The sequence below is a fragment of the Ascaphus truei genome, chromosome 3, assembly GCF_040206685.1.
Source record: "Ascaphus truei isolate aAscTru1 chromosome 3, aAscTru1.hap1, whole genome shotgun sequence".
In the NCBI taxonomy this organism is placed as follows: domain Eukaryota; kingdom Metazoa; phylum Chordata; class Amphibia; order Anura; family Ascaphidae; genus Ascaphus; species Ascaphus truei.
In genome coordinates, this window is record NC_134485.1 from 380,176,570 (window position 1) to 380,199,359 (window position 22,790).

The following is a 22,790-nucleotide window of genomic DNA, read 5'->3' on the forward strand; positions in this document are numbered from 1 at the left end:
AGGATAGAGCTCTGTTCCAGACACTGAGTATGGAGAATATGTAGTAGAAGAGGATGATCCACAGTATCAAAGGCTGCAGAGAGGTTGAGTAATATGAGGAAAGTGTAATGTCCTTTTGTATTTTGCATCATGGAGGTCATTATTAATTTTGGTGAGGGCTGTTTCAGTGGAGTGAGCAGTGTGAAAGCCAGATTGTAAAGGGTCTAGGAGAAAGTAGGTGGTGAGATATCTTGCTCCTGTCGTTGCTGCTTGGCGCCATTAAGCGCAATACTTTGTGGTATGCTAGTGTCGAGGCTCTGGCGGCAAGTGACAGCCATGGTGCATGCATGTACTGCAGTTTCATGCCTTTACACTGTCTCCTCACTCCTCCCAACTCCACGGTTAATCACATAAGAGGCAGCTACATTTTTTTTTTTATGGATAAGGGTATGTATTTACACTATCTAATACAGTGCTACTATCTAATTCCCACTATAAAGAGAGGAATGGGACAGTATTCATCTGTGTGCCCTTTTTTCATTTTTTTTTTTTACGCTAGTTTGAAGCAGGGGGTCTCCAGAGTTGAACCTCATTAATTTCAGTTCTGGGGCCCCAATGCTTCCGGAGATACAGACCTCCCATAGGGAGTGCCGGTTGCCACTCTGGCTGAGCTAGAAGGGGTTTAAAATGTAAAGCTCTCGCGTCATATGGGCTAATAGGAAGCCCTATTGGCCCCCAGGGCGAAGGAGCTTTGAAACACCTACATAACGGGAACCCTGCTAGCTGAGCAGAGTAGCTAGCGACACCTCCTATAGCGGTAAGTATCTCTGTATGCAAGGGGTCCCCGGAGCTGAAACTAAAGAAACCCTGCTTCAAGCCAATGTAAAAAAAAAAAAAACTGCTTGGATTGCTGCTTTAAGACGTTGATTGGAGAGGAGAAGCTCATACCCATGGCTGCAAGTGTGTGTGTGTGTGTGTGTGTGTGTGTGTGTGTGTGTGCAACCCTTTTGAGGGGCCACACATTGTGTATGGGTAGGTTACAAGATTTCTTCTACCTTCTGCTATTGAAAAGTGTCACATCTGCTGCAATCTGATTTGTTTACTATTGGTCTTATGACTTGACATGTTTGTGCCAAAGCAACACAACATAGACAGTAATAAGCAAGCAATCAGACAAATGGGGACGTTCTGTAAGAAGTGCAATATTATTTTAGCTTTGTTTCCAGCATACAGTCCGTTCATTGCTGTATATGCTATTGGTCTTCTGCTTATAAAAGTTTAAACTAAAAGGATGAGCTTGGTTTTGCACAATATTACAGTATATGATTCTCTTCAGTGTACCTCTGCAGTCTGTAATAGCAGTATTGGATCTCTTGGGGTGGAAGGTGGCCTATTGGTAAAGTTCATTAGAACATATTTTGTAATTCTGGGGCTAATTTATCAATCGATATCAGGTGCTATAGTGCTCGGGGCGGTGTTATCACCATTTAATGAATAACCCCCATAGACTTCTCAAAACATTTCACACATTGTTTGAAAAACTGCAACCTTGTTACAAAGCGGTTTATAAATGTTATACAGTTTTTTCTTCTCTAGTAAACCTGTGCTTCAGATTTTTTATTATAGAAATGTGTTCAGTGTATGATTATATATATATATATATATATATATATATATATATATATATATTTATTTATTTATTTATTTATTTGCACCGTAATATATGAAGTATTGATTCAGAATAATTTAAATTGAAAAAAGAAGAAAACCTTGGTTTAATGCTAAACTAAAAGTATTTTCCAAGATTACAGTGTAATTTTTTTTATACCCAAAACTATAAACTTATTTGTAGTGTTGGGCCTGAAACGTCGCTTTGTCCATTCGTCCCTGAATAAATAACTGCTTTGAAAGACTTTCGTTAGTAGAGCTGTACTTTTTTTTGTGGGGGAAATTCTGTTTCTTCACTTTTATGCCTTTTGTGTTGCCAGGTACAGTTTGTTCTCATTGGTTTATTAATTCATGATATTTGTATGCACAATTCTGCACATATTGTTTATATGTATAGATTATATACTTTATCACAGATCTACACAGTTATGCAGTTTTGAATTTGAGCGTGGGGTTTTGTGTGTGTGTGTGTGTGTGTGTGTGTGTGTGTGTGTGTGTGTGTGTGTGTGTGTGTGTGTGTGTGTGTATATATACATACATACACATACATTTAGACACACACACGTGAATGTGTATATATAATATACACACACACACAAAAGGTGTGCTCATTTGCATGTCACTGGGTGCTAGCGATAATGGTGAAAGGCAGGGTTGCAGACCTGTCTAAGGCGTGCAAATGAGCACACAGTAATATTTCTATTATATATAAATATATATATATATATATATAATTTTTTTTACACAATAATTTTTACATTACTTTGATCTTTCCATTCTGGGCTTTCACAGCCATTAATTACATTACACATGAAAATGTCAAAAAGACGTAATTATACTTTTACTCATAGGCAAGTCAATTTACATCCCTACCGTAGTTGAAATTAATCAGTAGACTTCTATGAGTCATCATTCTATTCTTCAGCATTCATCCTCTGATGCTCAGGAACGGCACAACCTGTTCCTCTTCCATCTTTCTTCTTCAAGTAATGCTGAACGCAGCACCACCATGGTGGAGGACACATTTCTAGTCTTTCAATGTAGTCACAAGGATTGCTACAAATGATCCTATCAAATTTGTCCCTAATCAAAAATGGCATGTTGCCAATTAAGAAAACATATCTAGGTCATGTTATTTTCAATGCAATTTAGTATGTATAGCCCTACTTATACAGGTAGTCCTCGCTATCCAACGTTTCACTTTACAACGAATGGCATATCCAACGCTTTACAATGCAACCCTGTGGAGCGTTACCCGACGCCGGAATGAGTTATCTGACGCTTACCGCCACTGATTAACATGGGACTCATTTTACAACGGTTTCACTATCCAACGCTACTTCCAGAACGGATTCGGTTGGATAACCGAGGACGGCCTGTACGTTTGTTAACATGTAGGGGATGCGTAGAAACCAGGCTATTAAACGCAGCACTCGACTTCTCCTGCCTGGGAAAGGCAAAGAGCTTTCTATATGTTAATCAGGTCAGTGATGTGTTGGAGTGCTATGTCTGATTTGTGTCTAGATCAGGGCTGGGCAATTCCAGTTCTCAAGGGCCACCAACAGGACAGGTTTGAAGGATATCCCTGCTTCAGCACGAGCCACTGTTTGAGCCACCTGTCCTGGAGCAGGGATATCCTTAAAACCTGACTTGTTGGTGGCCATTGTGGACTGGACGTGCCTTCTCTGCAGCCTGGCTGGGCTGAATATGTAGCGCTATTAATACTTTTAAGTTAAGAGGCTTTCTTTTTCTGACCCAGTCTGTTGGGTGGTTTGGCCTCTTTTCTCGTCTGTGCTGTACCTTTTATCTGATACAATTTAAATGATTTTTAAGATCACAGTCTGTGTTAAAAAGGAAGTGGCATGTGTTATTGGCTGTAATTCTTTACCGGAAATTGTTACGTTTTGTGCCTCACATAACAAACCCCGGTAAGTTTGTATCTTATATATATTTTTTTATTTTATTTTTTAAAGACCAGTCCCACTTCTCCTAAGAACAATACGATCCAAAAGAATGGCCAATATACAGTATTTTGGCTTCCTTGACAAGGGGCGGTCACTCCTAGGACAGATGTGAACTAGGGAGAGTGGCATTTTTAATAGGTTAATTAGAAAAATGTAGTAATCGGCATTAAAAATCGGGCGGCTTTAAGTATTTAAAAATTATTTGTAGAATTTCTACCATTTTTATGGTAAACAATTTTTCCCCCCTCTAAGTAGAGTGATAATTGACGGCTTTGGCCCTAGTGCAGTTGATCAGCAGCTGCAGGCTTTTCAGCACCACTTGTCATCCCCAAATTGAGTTTTTGAACCCCTGGGTTTTTTTTTTTCAAAGCTACGGGAAAATTGTTCTTTTGTTTTGATCCGTAGCTGATATATTTGAATTCAGATGAACTGGAGAAATGCAAGCCATGTTATTTACAAGACACAAATGCATAAAACCATCGCTTTAGGGGTGGTTACATTTCTAAGATTATAGGATGAGCTGAAAATATATATTGTTATTACACGGATTGCAGAACCATTTTCTCTTTGAGATTTGGTGGGCTCTATGTATACAGATGGTGGTGGATTTTATCCAGAAAATAAAATGATTCCCTCAACGGTTAAGACTGTGGGGATCTCTTGGTATGTAAGGCAGCACAAATAATGTTTGCTAAAGATCACTATATGTCCAATGAACTTCGGAAGCAGTTTATGCAAATCCACAATACAGCATGTTGGGTATATATTTAGACACTCAAAGCTCATTTGCATTACCCTGTACAAAGGTAAATAAGACTTCTCTGGATGACCCATTAAGTAACAGGTCATACCGTATGGCTTAACAGCTTGATATGCCTAAGTATGTACAAGAAAGGGGATTTTTTTTCTTGAGATAAACCACTACTCTGCTGAAAACCAATAATTTGAGTGTATAACTATACTATGCATGAAAGAGAGGTGACTATTCTCTCTTGCTAGCATAAAGCAACAGAAGAAACCTGCACAATATGAGACACTTGTTGGTTTTAGTCTTGAAAGAGCCGAGGAAATCTTGGTTTCAGACCACATCTTTGACATTCAGATCAGAGCCTAACAGTTTTCAGGCATGTTTAATATTGCTTCTGACTTTCATTCTAAAACAGAACTAGTCAATGAAAACTTTGATAAAGAAGCTGACTCCAACCTTGGTTACGAGCAATGTAATATTTATCAAATTACCACAGTACAGGCAGTGCTCGTTTTACAACGCTTCGCTTTACAACGAATGGCTTATCCAACGCTATGCAATGCATACGTATATTCATTTTTACAACGCCAAAATGGCTTATCCAACGCTATGCAATGCATACGTATATTCATTTTTACAACGCCAAAATGGCTTATCCAACGCTCTTAAAGCTGCAGTTCAGTCTTTTTTTTTTTTTTTTTACATTAATTTTTTTACTTCAATAGTTTTATGTGTGCAATCTCTAATTACCTAAAGAACTGTATAGCTGCAGCTCAATTCGTTTTCCATGTATTGATAGGCGAAATTTGGTGACATATTAAAAGCTGGCATTTGTTTATAATCTGCTTGACTGGCAGTGGAAGCTCATGAATATTCATGAGCATTCCTGCACTGACATGTGCTAGAGGGAGGGCAGTGCTGACAAAGGGGTGTGCCAGAGCTTGTGACAGGACATGAAGGGACAGTGCCTTAGCAAATGGCTGTTAAAATAGAATACAAGAAAATTGGTCTTTCAAAGTTGTTTTTTTAAAAACAGAAAATGCTAAAAGTATTTTTTCTTACTACAGATCTGATTTATTAAAAAAAACAAACATGCAGGATATTGACTGAACTGCATCTTTAAGACGCTTTGCAACGTTGTGTATGTGTGTATATATATACACATTCACATAAACAACGTTGCAAAGCGTCGTAAGAGCGTATATATATAATATTATACTATATAATATTATATTATACTATATAATATATTATTTATTATGTTATATTATATATATAATACAGTATATACACTATATAATTTATGTGTGTGCTGCATATCTTATTGCCGGCATAAAATATTTGGTGTATTTTAGTGTTAAAAATGCCTTCAGGAACGGAACCTTTCATTTAAACAGTGTTGCTATGGGAAAACGTGTTTCGCTTTACAACGTTTCGCTTTACAACACCATTTTGAGTAACGCATTGTGTCGGATAACCGAGGACTGCCTGTATATTTCATTTGCCTCAAATGTGTGCCCATTTGTGATTTATATGGTAATAATATTTTTGCATGAAAATTCTCTCCGGTATACTCTGCCATGTGCATCAATATTGATGAAAAAAAAATATTTTAATTTTATTTACATAGCGCTCAAATGAAAGGTATTTTATAAGATGACCTGCTTGTTTAAATTACATGATTTAAAAAAAAAAACGTATTTTTATAAAAGGGAGGTACAATTCTATTTCAGTAATGCTAGAATTTTGATCACGCTATAAATAATCAAGTTGTTTTCTAATTATTTTCAAACTATGTATTCATAAAAAAAATATATTTTTTATGAACTGTAAAAATATCAAAATGTTCATGTCTATATCCAGTGTCTCGGGATGTCAATATTTTTGATTTGATATATAAATATTTTATACTTGTCTTTTCAGTGCAATTCTAATCTAAAGGTGTGTGTGTGTGTGTGTGTGTGTGTGTGTGTGTGTGTGTGTGTGTGTGTGTGTGTGTGTGTGTGTGTGTATACGTGTATACTCATCATCAATGTTTTATTCTGAGTTGGCAGATGTGAATACTGAATAAGACTAGATATACTTCAAAGCTGAGACTAAAAACAAATGCACAATAAACCAAATACATACACACACACACACACACACACACACACACACACACACACACACACACACACACACACACACACACACACACACACACACACACACACACACACATACATACACACACACACACACACACACACATATACATACACATATACATATACATACACACATACTGTACACACATATACACGCGCACACACATATACACATCTATACACACACATATACACATCTATACACATATATACATATACACACGACAGAGAGCGCACACCCCATAGTGTAATATTGTACATTTAATTGGAGGGAAGGGATGGAGGAGGGATTAAAAACACTCACAAAGTAGATGTAAATAACAAGCAAATTGTGGTAAAAATCACCACCGAGGCAGGCACCGTCCCTTGTCACGTCGGCAGTCCAACAGGAAATCTTCGAACAATTCACCCGGTAGCGTTCATACTCTGAACGATCAATAAAAGTCCTCCACGCAATGTGGTATTGGAGTAGGGCCTAAATAAGACATCATACACTACTCTAATACCACATTGCGTGGAGGACTTTTATTGATCGTTAAGAGGATGAACGCTACCGGGTGAATCGTTCGAAGATTTCCTGTTGGACTGCCGACGTGACACGAGACGGTGCCTGCCTCGGTGGTGAATTTTATCACAATTTGCTTCTTATTTACATCTACTTTGTGAGTGTTTTTAATCCCTCCTCCATCCCCTCCCTCCAATTAAATGTACAATATTACACTATGGGGCGTGCGCTCTCTGTCTTCTTTTTGTTCTTCTAGATCCCATATTGGAATTGGTTATTCCAATTGAGAGCAGCCGTGGACCCCTGGACCTTGTACCTTGTACATTGTTCTGTTCTACCTATCAGGACTCATTCTAGGGTTTGGACATTTACACTTGGACTTTTTCATTATTTAATGATATTATGTGTGTGCATGAATATTTTTAATTCATGCATTAGAGTGTACAATCTAGTTTGTTTGTTATTAGCATTTATATTTGAATTTCTTTTTTATTTTTTCACTTATTTTAGGATTGTTTGTATTTTGTTTATTGCACATGGCAGAATCATATTATATTTATTAGTTTCACGGGTGGCGCTACTTTTTTTTTTTTTTGCAAATATATATATATATATATATATATATATATATATATATATATATATATATATATATATATATATATACCTTGTAATTTAATGAATACTCAATTACTAGTGGTTAGTCATTTGGTAGAAAAATTAGAAACCAATATTTGTGTTTGCTTTAGCTGTATATATTGGATTTTAATTTTGATAAAATTAAATTGGCCAACAATATTTTTCTAATTTGTTGTTCGTTTGTTTTGCATATTTAGTCCCACAAAGCCTGTCCGAAAGTAAGCAATATCACTGTTAAGGGTTTATACCAGTGGGGGGAAAATTGTACAAATGTCAACATTTTTGCGACCATCTTTGTTATCTAAATCTATTTTGGACAATTACAATGTTCTTCAATTTTAGCCCCGTCAAGTATTTGTATAAAACAGAAATGTACTGCAGATTATATAATAGTATTTGTGTAATAAAGTGTTCATTTTTAATAACGGATACTTCGGGGCTGCTTCTATAATGGCTAAAGTGGCCTATCAGGACATTTTCGCCCGCAATTCCCCATTAGTCAATTTGGAAAACCATCCCGATCGGCTGATATAGAATAACACCCTTAGTGTTCTCATTTGCTTGTCTTCCACTACAGTATCGCAAAAATATTCCACTGTTGTTAACGGTTCTTATCCAGATGTGTGGAATGGATGGGACAGTGAGGAGCAGTCTTATTATGACACTTTAATAACTTCAAAATTACTAACTTGTACAGTTTAGTACAGACAACCCTGGGTAAGAATATCAGACCCACTCAAAGACAGTGATTGGTCACATCTATAAAGTAAAAGTTTAGAAATGACCAGGTATATGTCACTGACTACTTCTAACCTAATCCAAGAAACATATTAGTCATTCCATTGCTCATAAATGTAATTAATCTCCGCAATCTGATCTAACATTCCTATACAGTATATATTGTCTACTTCAAGTATTGTTGTTGAAAGAGATCTGCACTGTATTTGTACCTATTTAAAAATGTATACAGAAATATATCTTGGATGCTTACCAACTTTCCTATAAAAACCCAGGTAAAAACTATATTGTTTGCATTTTAGAAGAGACCTTCTCCAAGATGCAATGCCACAGTCCAAGACTACGGTATGTATTACAATAATGTGCAGAAATAACATGCTTTTTTTTCTGTACATTATTGCAATAAATACTGTAACAATCCATGGCTTTGGAATTGCATCTTTGTGAGTGCACCTTTATATGATTTCTACTGCAGTGAAATATACGACTGATGGCAGACAGATGTATTGAACCGACTGAACCTGTACACTATTGATTAATTGTAGCTGGATTATAACTTGTCTCTTGATGTTGTATTGTTGAGTTGCCAGAAGGAGTGGAAAACGTATTGGGGATTTAAAGCCAAACTCTGTCTCCGTGGATAAATCCACATTCTGTGTACCTCTTTTTGGTAGTTGGGCTGAGCAGGTCCGATGGTTGTACAGCAAGAGAGATGGAGTAGTGCAGTTGATTGTACAACCACTGCCTTAGAAACTGGTGAATCCTGGTTCAGTTCCCAGTGTCTGATAGAGATATCTCTATCTCTAACTATCAAACACCCACACCTCAACCCCGTTACAACGCGAATCCGCTTATAACGCGATGCAAGCGTGGCTCCCAATTTTTGTATTTATGAATACTTTACAACACGATTATTGGTATCTTAAATACTTAATGTACAATTGTATGCATTGTACAATAATTTCTAACACGATCCGCTTATAACGTGATGTGATTCTGTGGACCCCAAGCACAGCGTTATAAGGGGGTTTAGCTATATATACATACAGCAAATGGAAACAGCTTTGCTGTGGAGGGTTTTTGTCACTTTTATTTTACCCACCATAACTTAATTAAGTATATACATACTTTACATATATACATGACATCTGCGTGAACACGTTGCCCGCGTGACAATAAACGTTTATCCAGTGTGTGTGTGACAATACAGATTCTTTGTTTCAATAATTATTGGTTCGACACAGGTTTTTTTTTTTTTTCCCGAATATAATTTAATATTCTAGAGGCAGTTACAAATAAGCTTCAGGCATCAACAGGTAGTTACAGGTTAAGAATGGAGAACATATCCTTGGGCTATGTATTTTCTGTTCTGACGCATCTACTTTAAAACAGGATTCATACAGTTATTTCCCTAGCTACTAAATTAACCTAAGCTTGTTAGAATACAATTACAATAATACAATCCTTGTCTAGGCACAAAGCCTATCTTATCTTGGCCTTGGACAGGCTGCATGTTGTGTATCCAAAATGTACTATAAACCATTCACTTGTTCTAACTTTTCTACAAAATAAGTTATTTTCCGTAAATATGTTCTTATATTACATAATCTTTCTCGGTTCAGTCTGAATAGAGTTTGGAGAAACAAAATGGATACAAACAGACAACATGGATTCCGAATCACTTTAATGACATTTACACCGCGCCTCCTCGCGACCGAGCTGAGGCTCATCTCGGGCTCGGCTACGGTTAACAGGAATAATTTATTTGTACGGTTCTCGCGGTCACGCAGGCAGTAAATCTTATTACATCTGTAGTGCTGCATTCACTGCATGGCAATAGAAGAAACAAATATATACAGTAGTGTGTCCCCATGAAAAAGAATGCGGTTCAGAATACTGCAGATGTCATTATGTTCAGTGGGGCTTCCAAGTTCTGTTGGTTGGTGTGAAGACAGGATGAGAGGTTGCAGAGCTACAGCTTAGTTCAGTTAATGTGCTCCACACAACCCAGGCAAAAAATAGCAGCTCTAATAAAACGAAAAGTGAACAGACTCCCATTTATCATATTTCTTGCTTTTCCAGGCATGATCACTTTGCAATGGGCAAAACACTATAGCGGTCACTTGAATGGCAATTAATGAGTGATCACAGCTATCTGGTTTTGATAAATCTCCCCCACTGGTTTTTTTCTGTTGTTTCTTATACCGTATGTAATTTGAAGCTCTAAGGCCCAAATAAATACGGCTTTAAGCTTCCCTGACAAGGATATGGCTTTGAAGCATATAAATGGGCTAATAAGCATGCAGCGGTTTCTAAAAAGTACAGCACAAGTTTATGGCCCTCGTATTTAAAAATGTGTGTGAACAGGACGTAATTGTTCTAGTTTATATTTGGTGTTTGTCTGTATTCCTCTGTATTATTTGGATGGTAACTGGGTTGCCTACTTCTCAACAGGAGGAGGACACTGTTTTTGCAGTGCTAGAAGAGAAAGGACAGAGACAAGATGCCGAAACCGGTGAGTGAAATGAACTGAAATTATATTCTTGTTCGTATACAACAGCCATGTCTATTTTAAACAAATTTCCCTTGGTTTTTATGGAGATTAGATTATAATTCACATTTAGAATGACTCAATCACTATAGATTTTAGATGACAAATTCCTAAAAGTGGTTTAGCTACTGGTACAAAGCTAAAGTGAACAACACAACAAAGTAATGACGTGTAAACATTTTCAGTTGTATTTACTGTTGAGGGAAGAAAATTAGGATGTTTTTCCTAGTTTTTGGTTAAATTAATTAATTTTGTTTCTGTTTATAGCTGTTTTTAGCATAACACACATGTTTACCAACATTTTACGTGTATCAGTGATGTTGGATGCTTCTGTTCTGGGTAAGACTAGTGAAGCAGAATTGGATGAATACTGTTATACAGTATGTGCTTATCCTATTGACATTCCCTAATTTACATAGGAATTGATGGTTCCATATGGCCCAGACTAGTGCGGCTTAGATAGCAGCCATATTTACTTTTTTTTAAAAAGGGACCAGAAACACAGGCTCATAAAGTCACGGAAACTGGGGGATCCCCAAAGTCAGAATAGTATATTTATTATTGAAGGTCAACATTTGAAGGGTCAGTTCCACAGAGAGGACAAAAAAAGTTTTGTTAAGCAAATGTGGTTGACGTCCAATATTATAGTCATTTTTCATGCATCTCTAGATCTTTCTATCTTCTTTGGTTCCATTTATTTAATAATTATTGTTCATCCACAGTATCTCTTTAAACAAATTATGTGGTGAAAATAGGGAAACCGGATGGGCTGTTTAGCTGTATAGACAACAATTTAAAAACAGACTTCTCACAAGGAAAAATTGGGGAAAAAACCCACCCCAAAGCATTTATTGCAGAATAAAAGAAAAATAATCGAAAATGACTCGTCTGATTTTGTTTAAAATGGTCAGTCACTTACATTGAACCTATTGAACATGCCACTGCCATTAGTTCACTTTGGTCCTCGGAGGGATTGTCAAATTACTGTACGTGAACTTATTATAGGTCTCCGAACCCACACGAGTTCATTCGTTTCCATTGCTTGATGTGCTCCGGTTGTGAAAGGGTTAAGTATGTCAGATTTTGACTTGGAAATAGCTGAAACCCCTCTTGGCCACCATACGTTTACTGCTTTGTGTTTTTACTGATTACTTGTAGGATGTGGGCCGCCGCGTCCTGTGTCATCAAGAGGCTTGAAATACTTAAGATCTTTTAATTAGTTTCATAAGAACAGAAAATAGACACGTGACAAGTTTGATGTTTATCGCCTAAAAGCTTTGCATTCAAGTGAAAAAATAACTACTTGGCACTAATGTAAGTAACATAATACACAGTAGGCTTTATACAGTATGTCTACAGTGGTCAAACTAAGAAGCCTCGTTTTTTTGCGTTTCAAGGTGGTCCATTTTTTTAAATATAGAATCCACCTGGATGAAGCTGTATTAATGTGTATACCAGCGGTTTGCAACTTTTATTTGGTTAAGGAAAACCTATAATTATATTGTGAAAGTCTGGTGAGCCCCCAACCCTCTCTAATAGCACGTCTGAGATCAGATGCATTGTAAGGAACCTCAACCCTCTCTAATAGTGCGTCTGAGATCGCATACATTGTAAGGAACCCCAACCCTCTCTAAGGCCCGGGCCATAGATGTGTGGGGAGAGCGGAGGCGCGCTAACGCTGAGGCTCGCCTGCTTCAGTCTGCGCGATTGCACGGACTTGCAGGCGAGCCAGCGTGCGCAAAGGGAGGTGGTTGGAGGCGGGGCAGTGACGTCGCTGGGCCAATCGCCCGCGACGCACTGACGTCAATGTCACGGCGCCGACGTCACTGCTGCTTAAGGCTGATTGGATGTTTTCAGCCGACAGCGCGCTGAAAAACAGCTTGGCGCTCGGCTGAAAACTCCAAAGCCTGAGCACGCCTGCGGACGCTCGCGTGAGCCCCCTCTCAAGGCATCCTCATTGAGGATGCAGGGGCTCAGCGCGGAGCGTCCGCACGCCTCAGCGCTGCTTGTAAGGAACCCCAACCCTTTCTAATAGCAGGTCTGAGATCAGATGCATTGTAAAGAACCCCCAACCCTCTCTAACAGATACATTGTACATTCTTCTGTATTTGGTACAATTTTCAAATGACCTGAAAATTGCAGGGAAGCCTTTAGGAATGCCCGGGGCACCCAAGGGTTCCTAGGAAACCTTGTTGAAAACCACAGGTTTACGTTATTGCGAAGTGACATTAAAACATCCATAACTGTTGCAACATAATATGTTTTATATACTTAAATCCACTTACCACTTGAGAAAGTCCTATATACTGTAGGCCGAAACGTTGCATAGTTTTTTGCTCAATAAATAGATTAGAAAATCCGCAGTGCCCTCTGTTGCTTTTGTTTATTATGCACACTGGATTACGAACAGGCCATCCCTAAGCATAGGCGCACCAGTATTTATATATTCTTCTTTTTCATGTATGGAGTACAGCAGGTGTCTTCTATTTCTTACATACTTAAAGACCATAGCCTCAAAATGTTGACCACTACATACACTGGAATTATACAAAATGAAATGTAAACTAAAATGTATTGAAAATGAGTGTTTTGTGGAGGTCTTGATTTGTCACCTGCACTGTTACATATCAGAAAGATAGATGTACATGGAGCTGCATTATTAATCCTTCTGTATTTTTGCTTGTTTTGCTGAAACATTACAAATGTGTCTTCTTTCTTAAATCTCCAATGCATTGCCAGCTCTCCTGGTAATGAACGGGTTAAAGTAAAAAGCGACAAAATGGGGCAGCACCCTGAGAACAGACAAAACAAAAAAAAAAGATGTCTGCTTGTATACAGCATGAAGACTACGGCACGAGTGGGAAGGAAATGCACAAGTTTGTACTGTTGTAGAAAATGGGAAACCCACTGTGTTAGATCAGGGGAGCTCAACTCCAGTCCGCATGACCCCCCCCAACAGGTCAGGATATACCTGCTTCAGCACAGGTAGCTCAATCAGTGGCTCAGTCAAAGCTTGAGCCACGGATTGAGCCACCTGTGCTGAAGCTGCGTCTTTCGCACTGGAGTTTAACCCCTTAGGCTGCGCTTATAGTGCTGGCGACAGCGACGCCGCGTCAAAACAAATGCATTTGGTCGCGATCGCTGGAAGTCGTCTCCATTTGATTTTTCCAGCGATCGCAGCCTGACGTCACCGGCACTATAAGCATAGCCTTAATCCAAGCAACTCATTAGGAGGGAAACAAAATTATTTTTCAGATACTGTGCGGGTTAAACTGTGATGGTTCGGATCAGGGTATTATCGCACGGAAACTCCTTTTGTAATCCCCAGTATCCATTAGATAGTGTCACGTTAGGCACTTTTTCAGTTTAATGAAAAACCCACTTACTTGGGCTTAGTGTATAAATTGCTCTTATTTTTGTGATCCCAATTATGTTTCTTCATTATCTGGTATATCTCTATCTCTCTAATGGAAATATTACCGTATGCTCATTTGCATGTCTTGGGTCGGCAACCCCGCCTTTCACCATTATCACCCAGCACACAGCTCTTCCACTGCAGCAAGGGATTCTGGGAAATGACATGCAAATGAGCACACAGTGCCACCTTTTGCTTCAAAACTATATAACATGGTCCCCTGTAAGCTTTTGCTTGCTGCATTTCACAGCTTTGAGCACAGCCTGGGTTAAGATGCATAGTCAGTAAACCCACCCACAGACAGCCGTTTCGACCTTAATGGGTCTCATCAATGTGGTGTTGGTTATACTGGCTATGCAAAATGAAGCTTAGGATAGTTTTCACCACACTTAGTTAAGTTATGGTGGGTAAAAAATGTGACAAAAACCCTCCACAGTAAAGCATATAGCAAATGGAAATATTACTGTATGCTCATATGCATGTCTTAGACGGGTCTGCAACCCTGCCTTTCACCGTTATGCTTACAGGGGACCATGTTATATGGTTATGAAGCAAAAGGTGGCACTGTGTGCTCATTTGCATGTCATTTCCCAGAATCCCTTGCTGCAGTGGAAGCACTGTGTGCTGGGTGATAATGGTGAAATGTGGGGTTGCAGACCTGTCTGAGACATGCGAATGTGCTCACAAGTGGTACAGGCATACCCCGGTTTAAGGACACTCACTTTAAGTACACTCGCGAGTAAGTACATCTCGCTCAGTAGTCAAATGGCAGCTCACGCATGCGTCTGTCAGCACGTCTTGAACAGCAATACCGGCTCCCTACCTGTACCGAAGCTGTGCGCAAGAGGGGAGACTATAGAGCTTGTTACACATGCGTTACTTACATCAGTTACGCCCGTATATGACGATTGCCGTACTGTACATGCATCGATACGTGGGGAAAAGGTAGTGCTTCACTTTAAGTACATTTTCACTTTACATACATGCTCCAGTCCCATTGCGTACGTTAATGCGGGGTATGCCTGTATAGTGTTGCTGTACGCTGTATGGTAGAGAGTTTTTGTCCCTTTTTTGCCCCCTTCTGCCTCCCTCCCCGCTCTAACCTATTTAATCTGGTAAATATGTTGAATTTTTGGAAAATCCATCAGGAGCTCTGGGGCGATTCTCGATTTACAAACTGTTACTGCCAATCACAGCTATTTTTAGTTTTGCTTGCACGAAAAGAGGCTTTTAAATACAGGCTTTGGCAAGTACAACGTGAAAACATGTAATTATGTAAGACACTTTCAGAGAAAGTAACAATAATGTTTTATTTTAACCATTTAGAATGTGTCTATGTACAGCTAAACCCCGTTATAACGCGGGTTTCGGGGTCCACCCCGAGACCACCGCGTTACTAACGGGGTCGCGAGAAAAAAAAATGGCCGCCGCGCTTTAGCGCATATTCATCCCGCGGGACAGGAGATGGGAGCGGGCATGTCCCTCCGCTCCCCGCTTCCCCCTGTCACCGCGGGACAGGCCGCGGGGCAGGAGATGGGAGCGGGGATGTCCCTCCTGTCCCCGCTTCCCCCTGTCACCGCGGGACAGGCCGCGGGGCAGGAGATGGGAGCGGGGATGTCCCTCCTGTCCCCGCTTCCCCCTGTCACCGTGTGACAGGCCGCGGGGCAGGAGATGGGAACGGGGATGTCCCTCCTGTCCCCGCTTCCCCCTGTCACCGCGTGACAGCCCGCGGGGCAGGAGATGAGAGCGGGGATGTCCCTCAGGTCGCCGCTTACCTCAGATCCCGCTGCCTGCATGGAGGTGGTAGCGGGGGGTTTCTTCTCCCCACCGCTGTCCCTGGCGCTCCCGCTGCCTGCGCGGGAGGAGGGGGGGGAGCGGGTGGTGGTGCTGGTCGCGGCCTTTCCTGTGCTCCGACCCCACCCCCCGTCTGTGTAGAGTGAGAGAGTGTGTGTGTGTATGTATATATGGGAGAGAAAGTGTGTGTGTGTATATGGGTGTGTGTATGTGGGTGTGAGTGTGTGTAAGTGTCTGAGTGTGTGTGTAAGTGTGTGTAAGTGTGTGTAAGTGTGTGTAAGTGTGTGTAAGTGTGTGTAAGAGTGTGTGAGTGTCTGTGAGTGTCTGTGAGTGTCTAAGTGTGTCTAAGTGTGTGTAAGTGTGTGTAAGTGTGTGTAAGTGTGTGTAAGTGTGTGTAAGTGTGTGTAAGTGTGTGTGAGTGTGTGTGAGTGTCTGTGTGTGTGTAAGTGTGTGTAAGTGTGTGTAAGTGTGTGTGAGTGTGTGTGTGTGCGTGAGTGTGCGTAAGTGTGCGTGGGAGTGTGTGTGAGTGTGTGTGCGTGTGCGTAAGTGTGTGTGAGTGTCTGTAAGTGTGTGTGAGTGTGTGTGCAGTGTGAGCAATGAGGAGTGTGTGTGCAGTGTACAGTGTGTGTGCAGTGTGTCAGTGTGTGCAGTGTGAGCAATGAGCAGTGTGTGTGCAGTGTGCAGTGTGTGCAGTGTGTCCAATGAGCAGTGTGTGTGCAGTGTGTCAGTGTGTGCAGTGTGAGCAATGAGCAGTGTGTGTGCAGTGTGTCCAATGAGCAGTGTGTGTGCAGTGTGTCCAATGAGCAGTGTGTGTGCAGTGTGCAGTGTGTCCAGTGTGCAGTGTGCAGTGTGTGTGCAGTGTGTCAGTGTGTGCAGTGTGAGCAATGAGCAGTGTGTGTGCAGTGTGGCAGTGTGAGCAATGAGCAGTGTGTGTGCAGTGTGCAGTGTGTGTGCAGTGTGTCAGTGTGTGCAGTGTGTGTGCAGTGTGTGCAGTGTGTGCAGTGTGTGCAGTGTGTGCAGTGTGCAAAAAAAAAAAATGGGAATTTTTTTTTTTTTTTTTTTAAACGGGAGCCACGGGAAAACCGCGTTATAACCGAATCGCGGTATAACGAGGCGCGTTATAACGGGGTTTAGCTGTATGTGGAATCATTCTCGGCCTGATTGCATCTAAAGAGACCTACCGTACATACTGTGCAACAAAAGAATTTGGTAGGGGAAATTAACTTGGTCGGTTGTCCCTATGTAGTGTAGTTGATGATGTGGCGCAAGGGTCCCCAAGGGCAAACTTGAGACTTCAGGAGAGAGTGGCGGGCACCAACCAAGTAACATACACGCGCACGCACAAAATACACTTGCCATTGGGGGAGGCCTCCAGTTCTGCGACGGTACAGCTCGCGGATGCGGAAGTAGGGCCGAACTTCCGGGCGGACCCAACTTCTTGCACGCTGCAGCTGTCGGGAGCATCCACAAAAGGCATGGTAGGCGCCATGGTGCCCGCGGTCACCGTATTGGGGACCACTGGTGTGAAGGATATACCATTGTTACTTCCACTGCAGAAACATTATTTCTAACATTATAATAACTCTTATAACATAACCAGACTGCATCATGGACTTTGTCCCCTAATGTACCTAATTAAAAAAAAAAAAAAAAAACACATTAAACCAGCATTGCCACCACTCTCATTTAAAACTAATAACTCCTTTTTGGTGACCCAGTTCTCAAACCCTCCTGGGGACTTTACCTCCGTACTTAGTGGGGAGTGAAGATCTGTTTACAGTTTCTCAAGCTGACATGCTGTCCCCACTCACTTTGACTACAGAAAATAGGCACTCTGGAAATGTCCGTTGGGTAGCATACAGTGGCTATACTAGAGATCCAGGTGCTATGACTCCTATGAGGATAAGTAGATCTGTGTACCTTGCCACAAACAAAATTTGTGAAGCATCCAACATCCCAGGCCCTTTGTTCTTCCGTGATTTTTTTATGAAGTTGAAAAGTGTCCTTTGTGGAGCCAATCAATACTGCTGACACGGTGAGGTCGCAAAATTGTGGAAACATTTTGCAATGATGTCTAATTATAGCACTAATTTCCAGTGTTTTTCAACCGGGGTTCCTAGAAAACCTTGGGTGCATCCCTATAGAGTTCCCTGCAATGTTCAGGTCATTTGAATAATGTACCAAATACAGAAGAACTTACAATGCATCTGATGTCAGACACACTATTAGAGAGGGTTGGAGTTCCTTACAATTCATCTGATCTCAGACGCTCTATTAGAGAGAGATGGGGTTCTACAGAATTTCACAATATAATTATAGGGTTCCTTAAGACAAAAAGGTTGAAAACCACTGACTTATTCAATATGGAGGATAATGCTTCCCTGTTCTGAAAAAAAATATTTTTGTCCCATTCACTTGAATTCAGCTGAGTTCTTCTCCAGCACTGGGAGACGGCTTCACATCATATTGAATAGGGCAGGGGGGCGCAAACTTTTTTCCTTGCGCCCCCCTGCCGGCTGTCCCCTCACTCCCGCGCCCCCCCCAACCCCAACTTACCCTCGCACCGGCGTAATGACGTCACGTTGCCATAGCAACGTGACGTCACATGACCTCGCAGCGTAATTTTGACGCCACGTTGCCATGGCGACGCCGGGAGGAAGCCGCCGGAGCCACGGGTAAGTATGGTTTACAGAGGCCCTGCAGCTCCCCCGGCACTTAATTTAAGTGCCTTCGGGAAGCGCGCGGGGCCTCTGTAAACCCCGCGCCCCCCGTCGGCAGTCTCGCGCCCCCCCTGGGGGTCGCGCCCCACAGATTGCGCACCGCTGGAATAGGGCACTGTCTCATTCATTAACTGTATTCATTGTTGCCTGCAAGGAATGGAAATTAAGGAGGGATTACTACATTAAACATACATGTAGCCTCCTGAGCCGACACTCAATACATGTGCCTTGCCCCAGACCGACACAAATACATTTTTTTTATTTTATTTTTTTTAACGCCACTTGTATGTTTCCTCTTTGAAGATAAGAAAACGATCTCAGGAAGTAATTCTGTTGATTTGTTTCCTGCTGACATGGTCAACCACTTGAAGCATACAATTGCCAGCAATAGTAACAGTAAATCACGCCTCGCTAATGAGGCAGCTCTTGGGCCAAATTTGCACGTTTTCAATACCTATTTAAAATGCGGGAATTCAGACCTTTCATTTCTGGTATATTGACCAAGTAGTGTGTAGAAGTGTAGACAAGAGGAGGAGGTAGTTGTGAGAAGCCCTCCAATTGTTTTCTGGGGCTTAAAGCTGCAGTGCAGTCTTTTTTTTTTTTTTTTATTTTTTTTTTTACTTCAATAGTTTTATGTGTGCAATCTCTAATTACCTAAAGAACTGTATAGCTGCAGGTCAATTCGTTCTCCATGTATTGATAGGCGAAATTTGGTGACATAATTAGAGCTGGCATTTTTTTTTATTTGCTTCTGTCTCTCAGTGGAAGCTCATGAATATTCATGAGCACTCCTGCACTGACATGTGCTAGAGGGAGGGCAGGGCTGACAAAGGGGTGTGCCAGAGCTTGTGACAGGATCTGAAGGGGCAGTGCCTTAGCAAATGGCTGTTAAAATAGAATACAAGAAAATTGGTCTTTCAAAGTTGTTTTTTTAAAAACAGAAAATGCTAAAAGTATTTTTTCTTACTACAGAACTGATTTATTAAAAAAAACACACATGCAGGATATTGACTGAACTGCAGCAGTACAAGCTGCCTTTTTAAATTTTTTTATTTTTTATTCTTTTAATATGTGCATCAATACAATCCACGCAATGATAAGTAATTAGCAAAGTTGCCGACCGATCAACGAAGATTCGGCTCGGGTTCATTAAATGGCTGTCAGTGCAGCAGGTGAGGACCAAAGATGCAAAGTTCTGTGGTGAAGATCATGTGACCAGGCAGTCACTAGATACACTTGGTACACTGCAAGAGAGGACAGGGCTCAAAAAGGGATGTGCCAGAGTCTGTTGCAGAAGAGGAAGGGGATGTGACTTTGCAAATGGTTGCTATATTAAAAATTACATTTTAGAGTTGTTAAATAAAAATGCTACAAGTATTTTCTCATAGTACAGAACGGATTTATTTAAAAAAAAAACAAAACAACACGTACAGTAGGATATTGCTTAGTCTGCAGCTTTTAAAAGCGAGGGTTCTTTATCCCCCTCTGTATAGTAAAGCAATGAAAAGAAAGTATGCATTGCAAATGTAATCCTCTCATTTGAATGGCAACATTGTAAGTACTCTTAATTCTTTTAAACAATATCTCAATGACGTTGATGCCTCCTCCTTTCCTTGAGGGAGAACATCTTGCTTGGTGTTTGGTACAAGTATGGATCGAGACACAAATGCCACATTTTTGAGATTATCAGTTACACGAAATGTAGCTTTATGGTCTGATTTTCTAAGCCACACAAGCATTTTGCTAACACTAATTCCATTCACTTCAAAACTGCTGATGCATCCTGGTGACTTCATATATTCTTCCTTAGGATCTGTGATTGTAACAGACATTTTTATTTTTGTTCCCTTTACTCGATTCTGTGCAAACATTATTTCTGTATTTTTATTTGGTAAAGTTACTGTTTTCTGCACAGGAGCAGATTAAGGAAAATGTGCTACTGTATGTTGACCTGCTTCTGCCAAGTTATTGAAAGTTCATCAAAATATTAAGCAAAACTATTCCTAATTATTTTAGCATTTCTCTGAGGATACCAATAAGACCAGATTTAGCTTTTTTTATTGGTTCCCGGGGTGTGTTGTTTTTCCCATAACGTTTTTAATCAAATGGGATACTTTGAAGTCCTTTGATTCCGTTATGTACGTTACAGTGGCGAGAGAATTTGTAAACCCCTTAGGATTATCACATATTTCAAACCTAAAATGTTATTAGAACTTAATCTTCATTCTAATAATAGATAAAGATACACTCCTAGTTCGAAGTCCAGGGGAGCGTCGCCGAATGCCCAAAAAAGAACAAATGGGGATAGTGTAATACAGTATAAACTGTGAATTAAAAATAAAATAAGGCTTCCAATTTCCTACTCACAAGTGAAGTAGAAAAAGGAGCATGTGTGCCAGTCTTTGACTATAAATCGTCCCAGTCTGGATGGTAGGGTATATGCTGTCAGCAATCTCAGACAAAAGAGAAAACAACCATAGTGCAGATCAAACAACAAATTTATCAATGAAGAGCTCACAAATGGAGGCTTACATGGGTCCAGAAAGTTAAAGCAGTGAACAGCTGAGCACCTCGGTGTGTCGTTTACTCCTGAGGAAAACGTCATCATGTCGAAACGCGTTGAGTTGGGCTCGTTAGCCATCTTGGAGGAGAGAGAGAAGCAGAGGGATCCCTGTTGGTGTCCTCCGTTCCGGGTAGCCGTGACGACACAATCCGGAAGTGACGCCACAGGACCAGACGCATGCGAGAGCTGCAGCAGAGTGAACCGAGGTGGTGAAAGTCGCGGCACACCAAGGCGCCCAGCTGTTCACTGCTTTAACTTTCTGGACCCATGTAAGCCTCCATTTGTGAGCTCTTCATTGATAAATTTGTTGTTTGATCTGCACTATGGTTGTTTTCTCTTTTGTCTGAGATTGCTGACCGCATATACCCTACAAACCAGACTGAGACGATTTATAGTCAAAGACTGGCACACATGCTCCTTTTTCTACTTCACTTGTGAGTAGGAAATTGGAAGCCTTATTTTATTTTTAATTCACGGTTTATACTGTATTACACTATCCACATTTCTTCTTTTTTGGGCATTTGGCGACGCTCCCCTGGACTTCGAACTAGCAGTGCTTCTTCCAGACTTTTGAAACAGTCTGTTCTACAGGGTTGAGTGATAAGGGGTTTTGCCTTTATCACTACTATTTATCTATTTTATTTTATATTATTCAGTGATTTTTTTCACACGTTTATTTATTAATATATTTTTATATGATTCACTGTTTTTCCACATATATTGAATGTTTAATTATTATTGATATAACTGATATCACTGTTTTGGGCTAGTAGAGCGCCATCTAGCGTTTTTGTATCTTACTATATATTTCTGAAAGCATTGTATGTATGTATGTTTCCCTGGTGTGTTCCCTGTCCCTAGCGGCAATCTCATTTGTCCCTTGGCCCGCCCGCCCCCGCACAGCTCTCATTGGCCACACACACTCACACCACTGCTTCAGGCCCCCTTGGCCCGCCCCCGCACACCGCTCATTGGCCTCACACACTCACACCACTGCTTCAGGCTCCCTTGGCCCGCCCCCGCACACCTCACCACTGCCCCACTCTCCCAGCCCTCACTGAGCTTTGGGAACGCACGCTTCACAGCACCTAACTCTCACTGCTCTGGGAGACGACGCTTCACAGCTCTCACCTCTCAACGCACTAAACCCTCACCGGATGCTACCACCAAAATAAGGAATCAGATACAGACTCTTCTCTATATATATATATTGTTTTACCTAAAGCGCACGATCACCTGCACACATCTCCTACACTATCACTCAACACACTCCCCCCCCCACACACCACAACCACTATCGTGGAGTGTAGCCCGCAAACACACTCCCCTGTGCCAGACCGCAACCACAAAACACTC

General features: G+C 40.8%; 1 protein-coding gene across 1 annotated transcript in view; it reads left to right on the forward strand.

Annotated features, from left to right (window-relative positions):
- The window catches only part of RDX (radixin), an 88,342-nt gene that overhangs the window by 12,495 nt on the left and 53,057 nt on the right, over positions 1–22,790 (forward strand). Inside the window, exon 2 of the mRNA XM_075592323.1 lies at positions 10,846–10,906. Within this exon, the coding sequence (XP_075448438.1) occupies positions 10,895–10,906 (12 nt within the window). The 5' untranslated portion in view covers positions 10,846–10,894. The remainder of the gene's footprint in view (positions 1–10,845; positions 10,907–22,790) is intronic.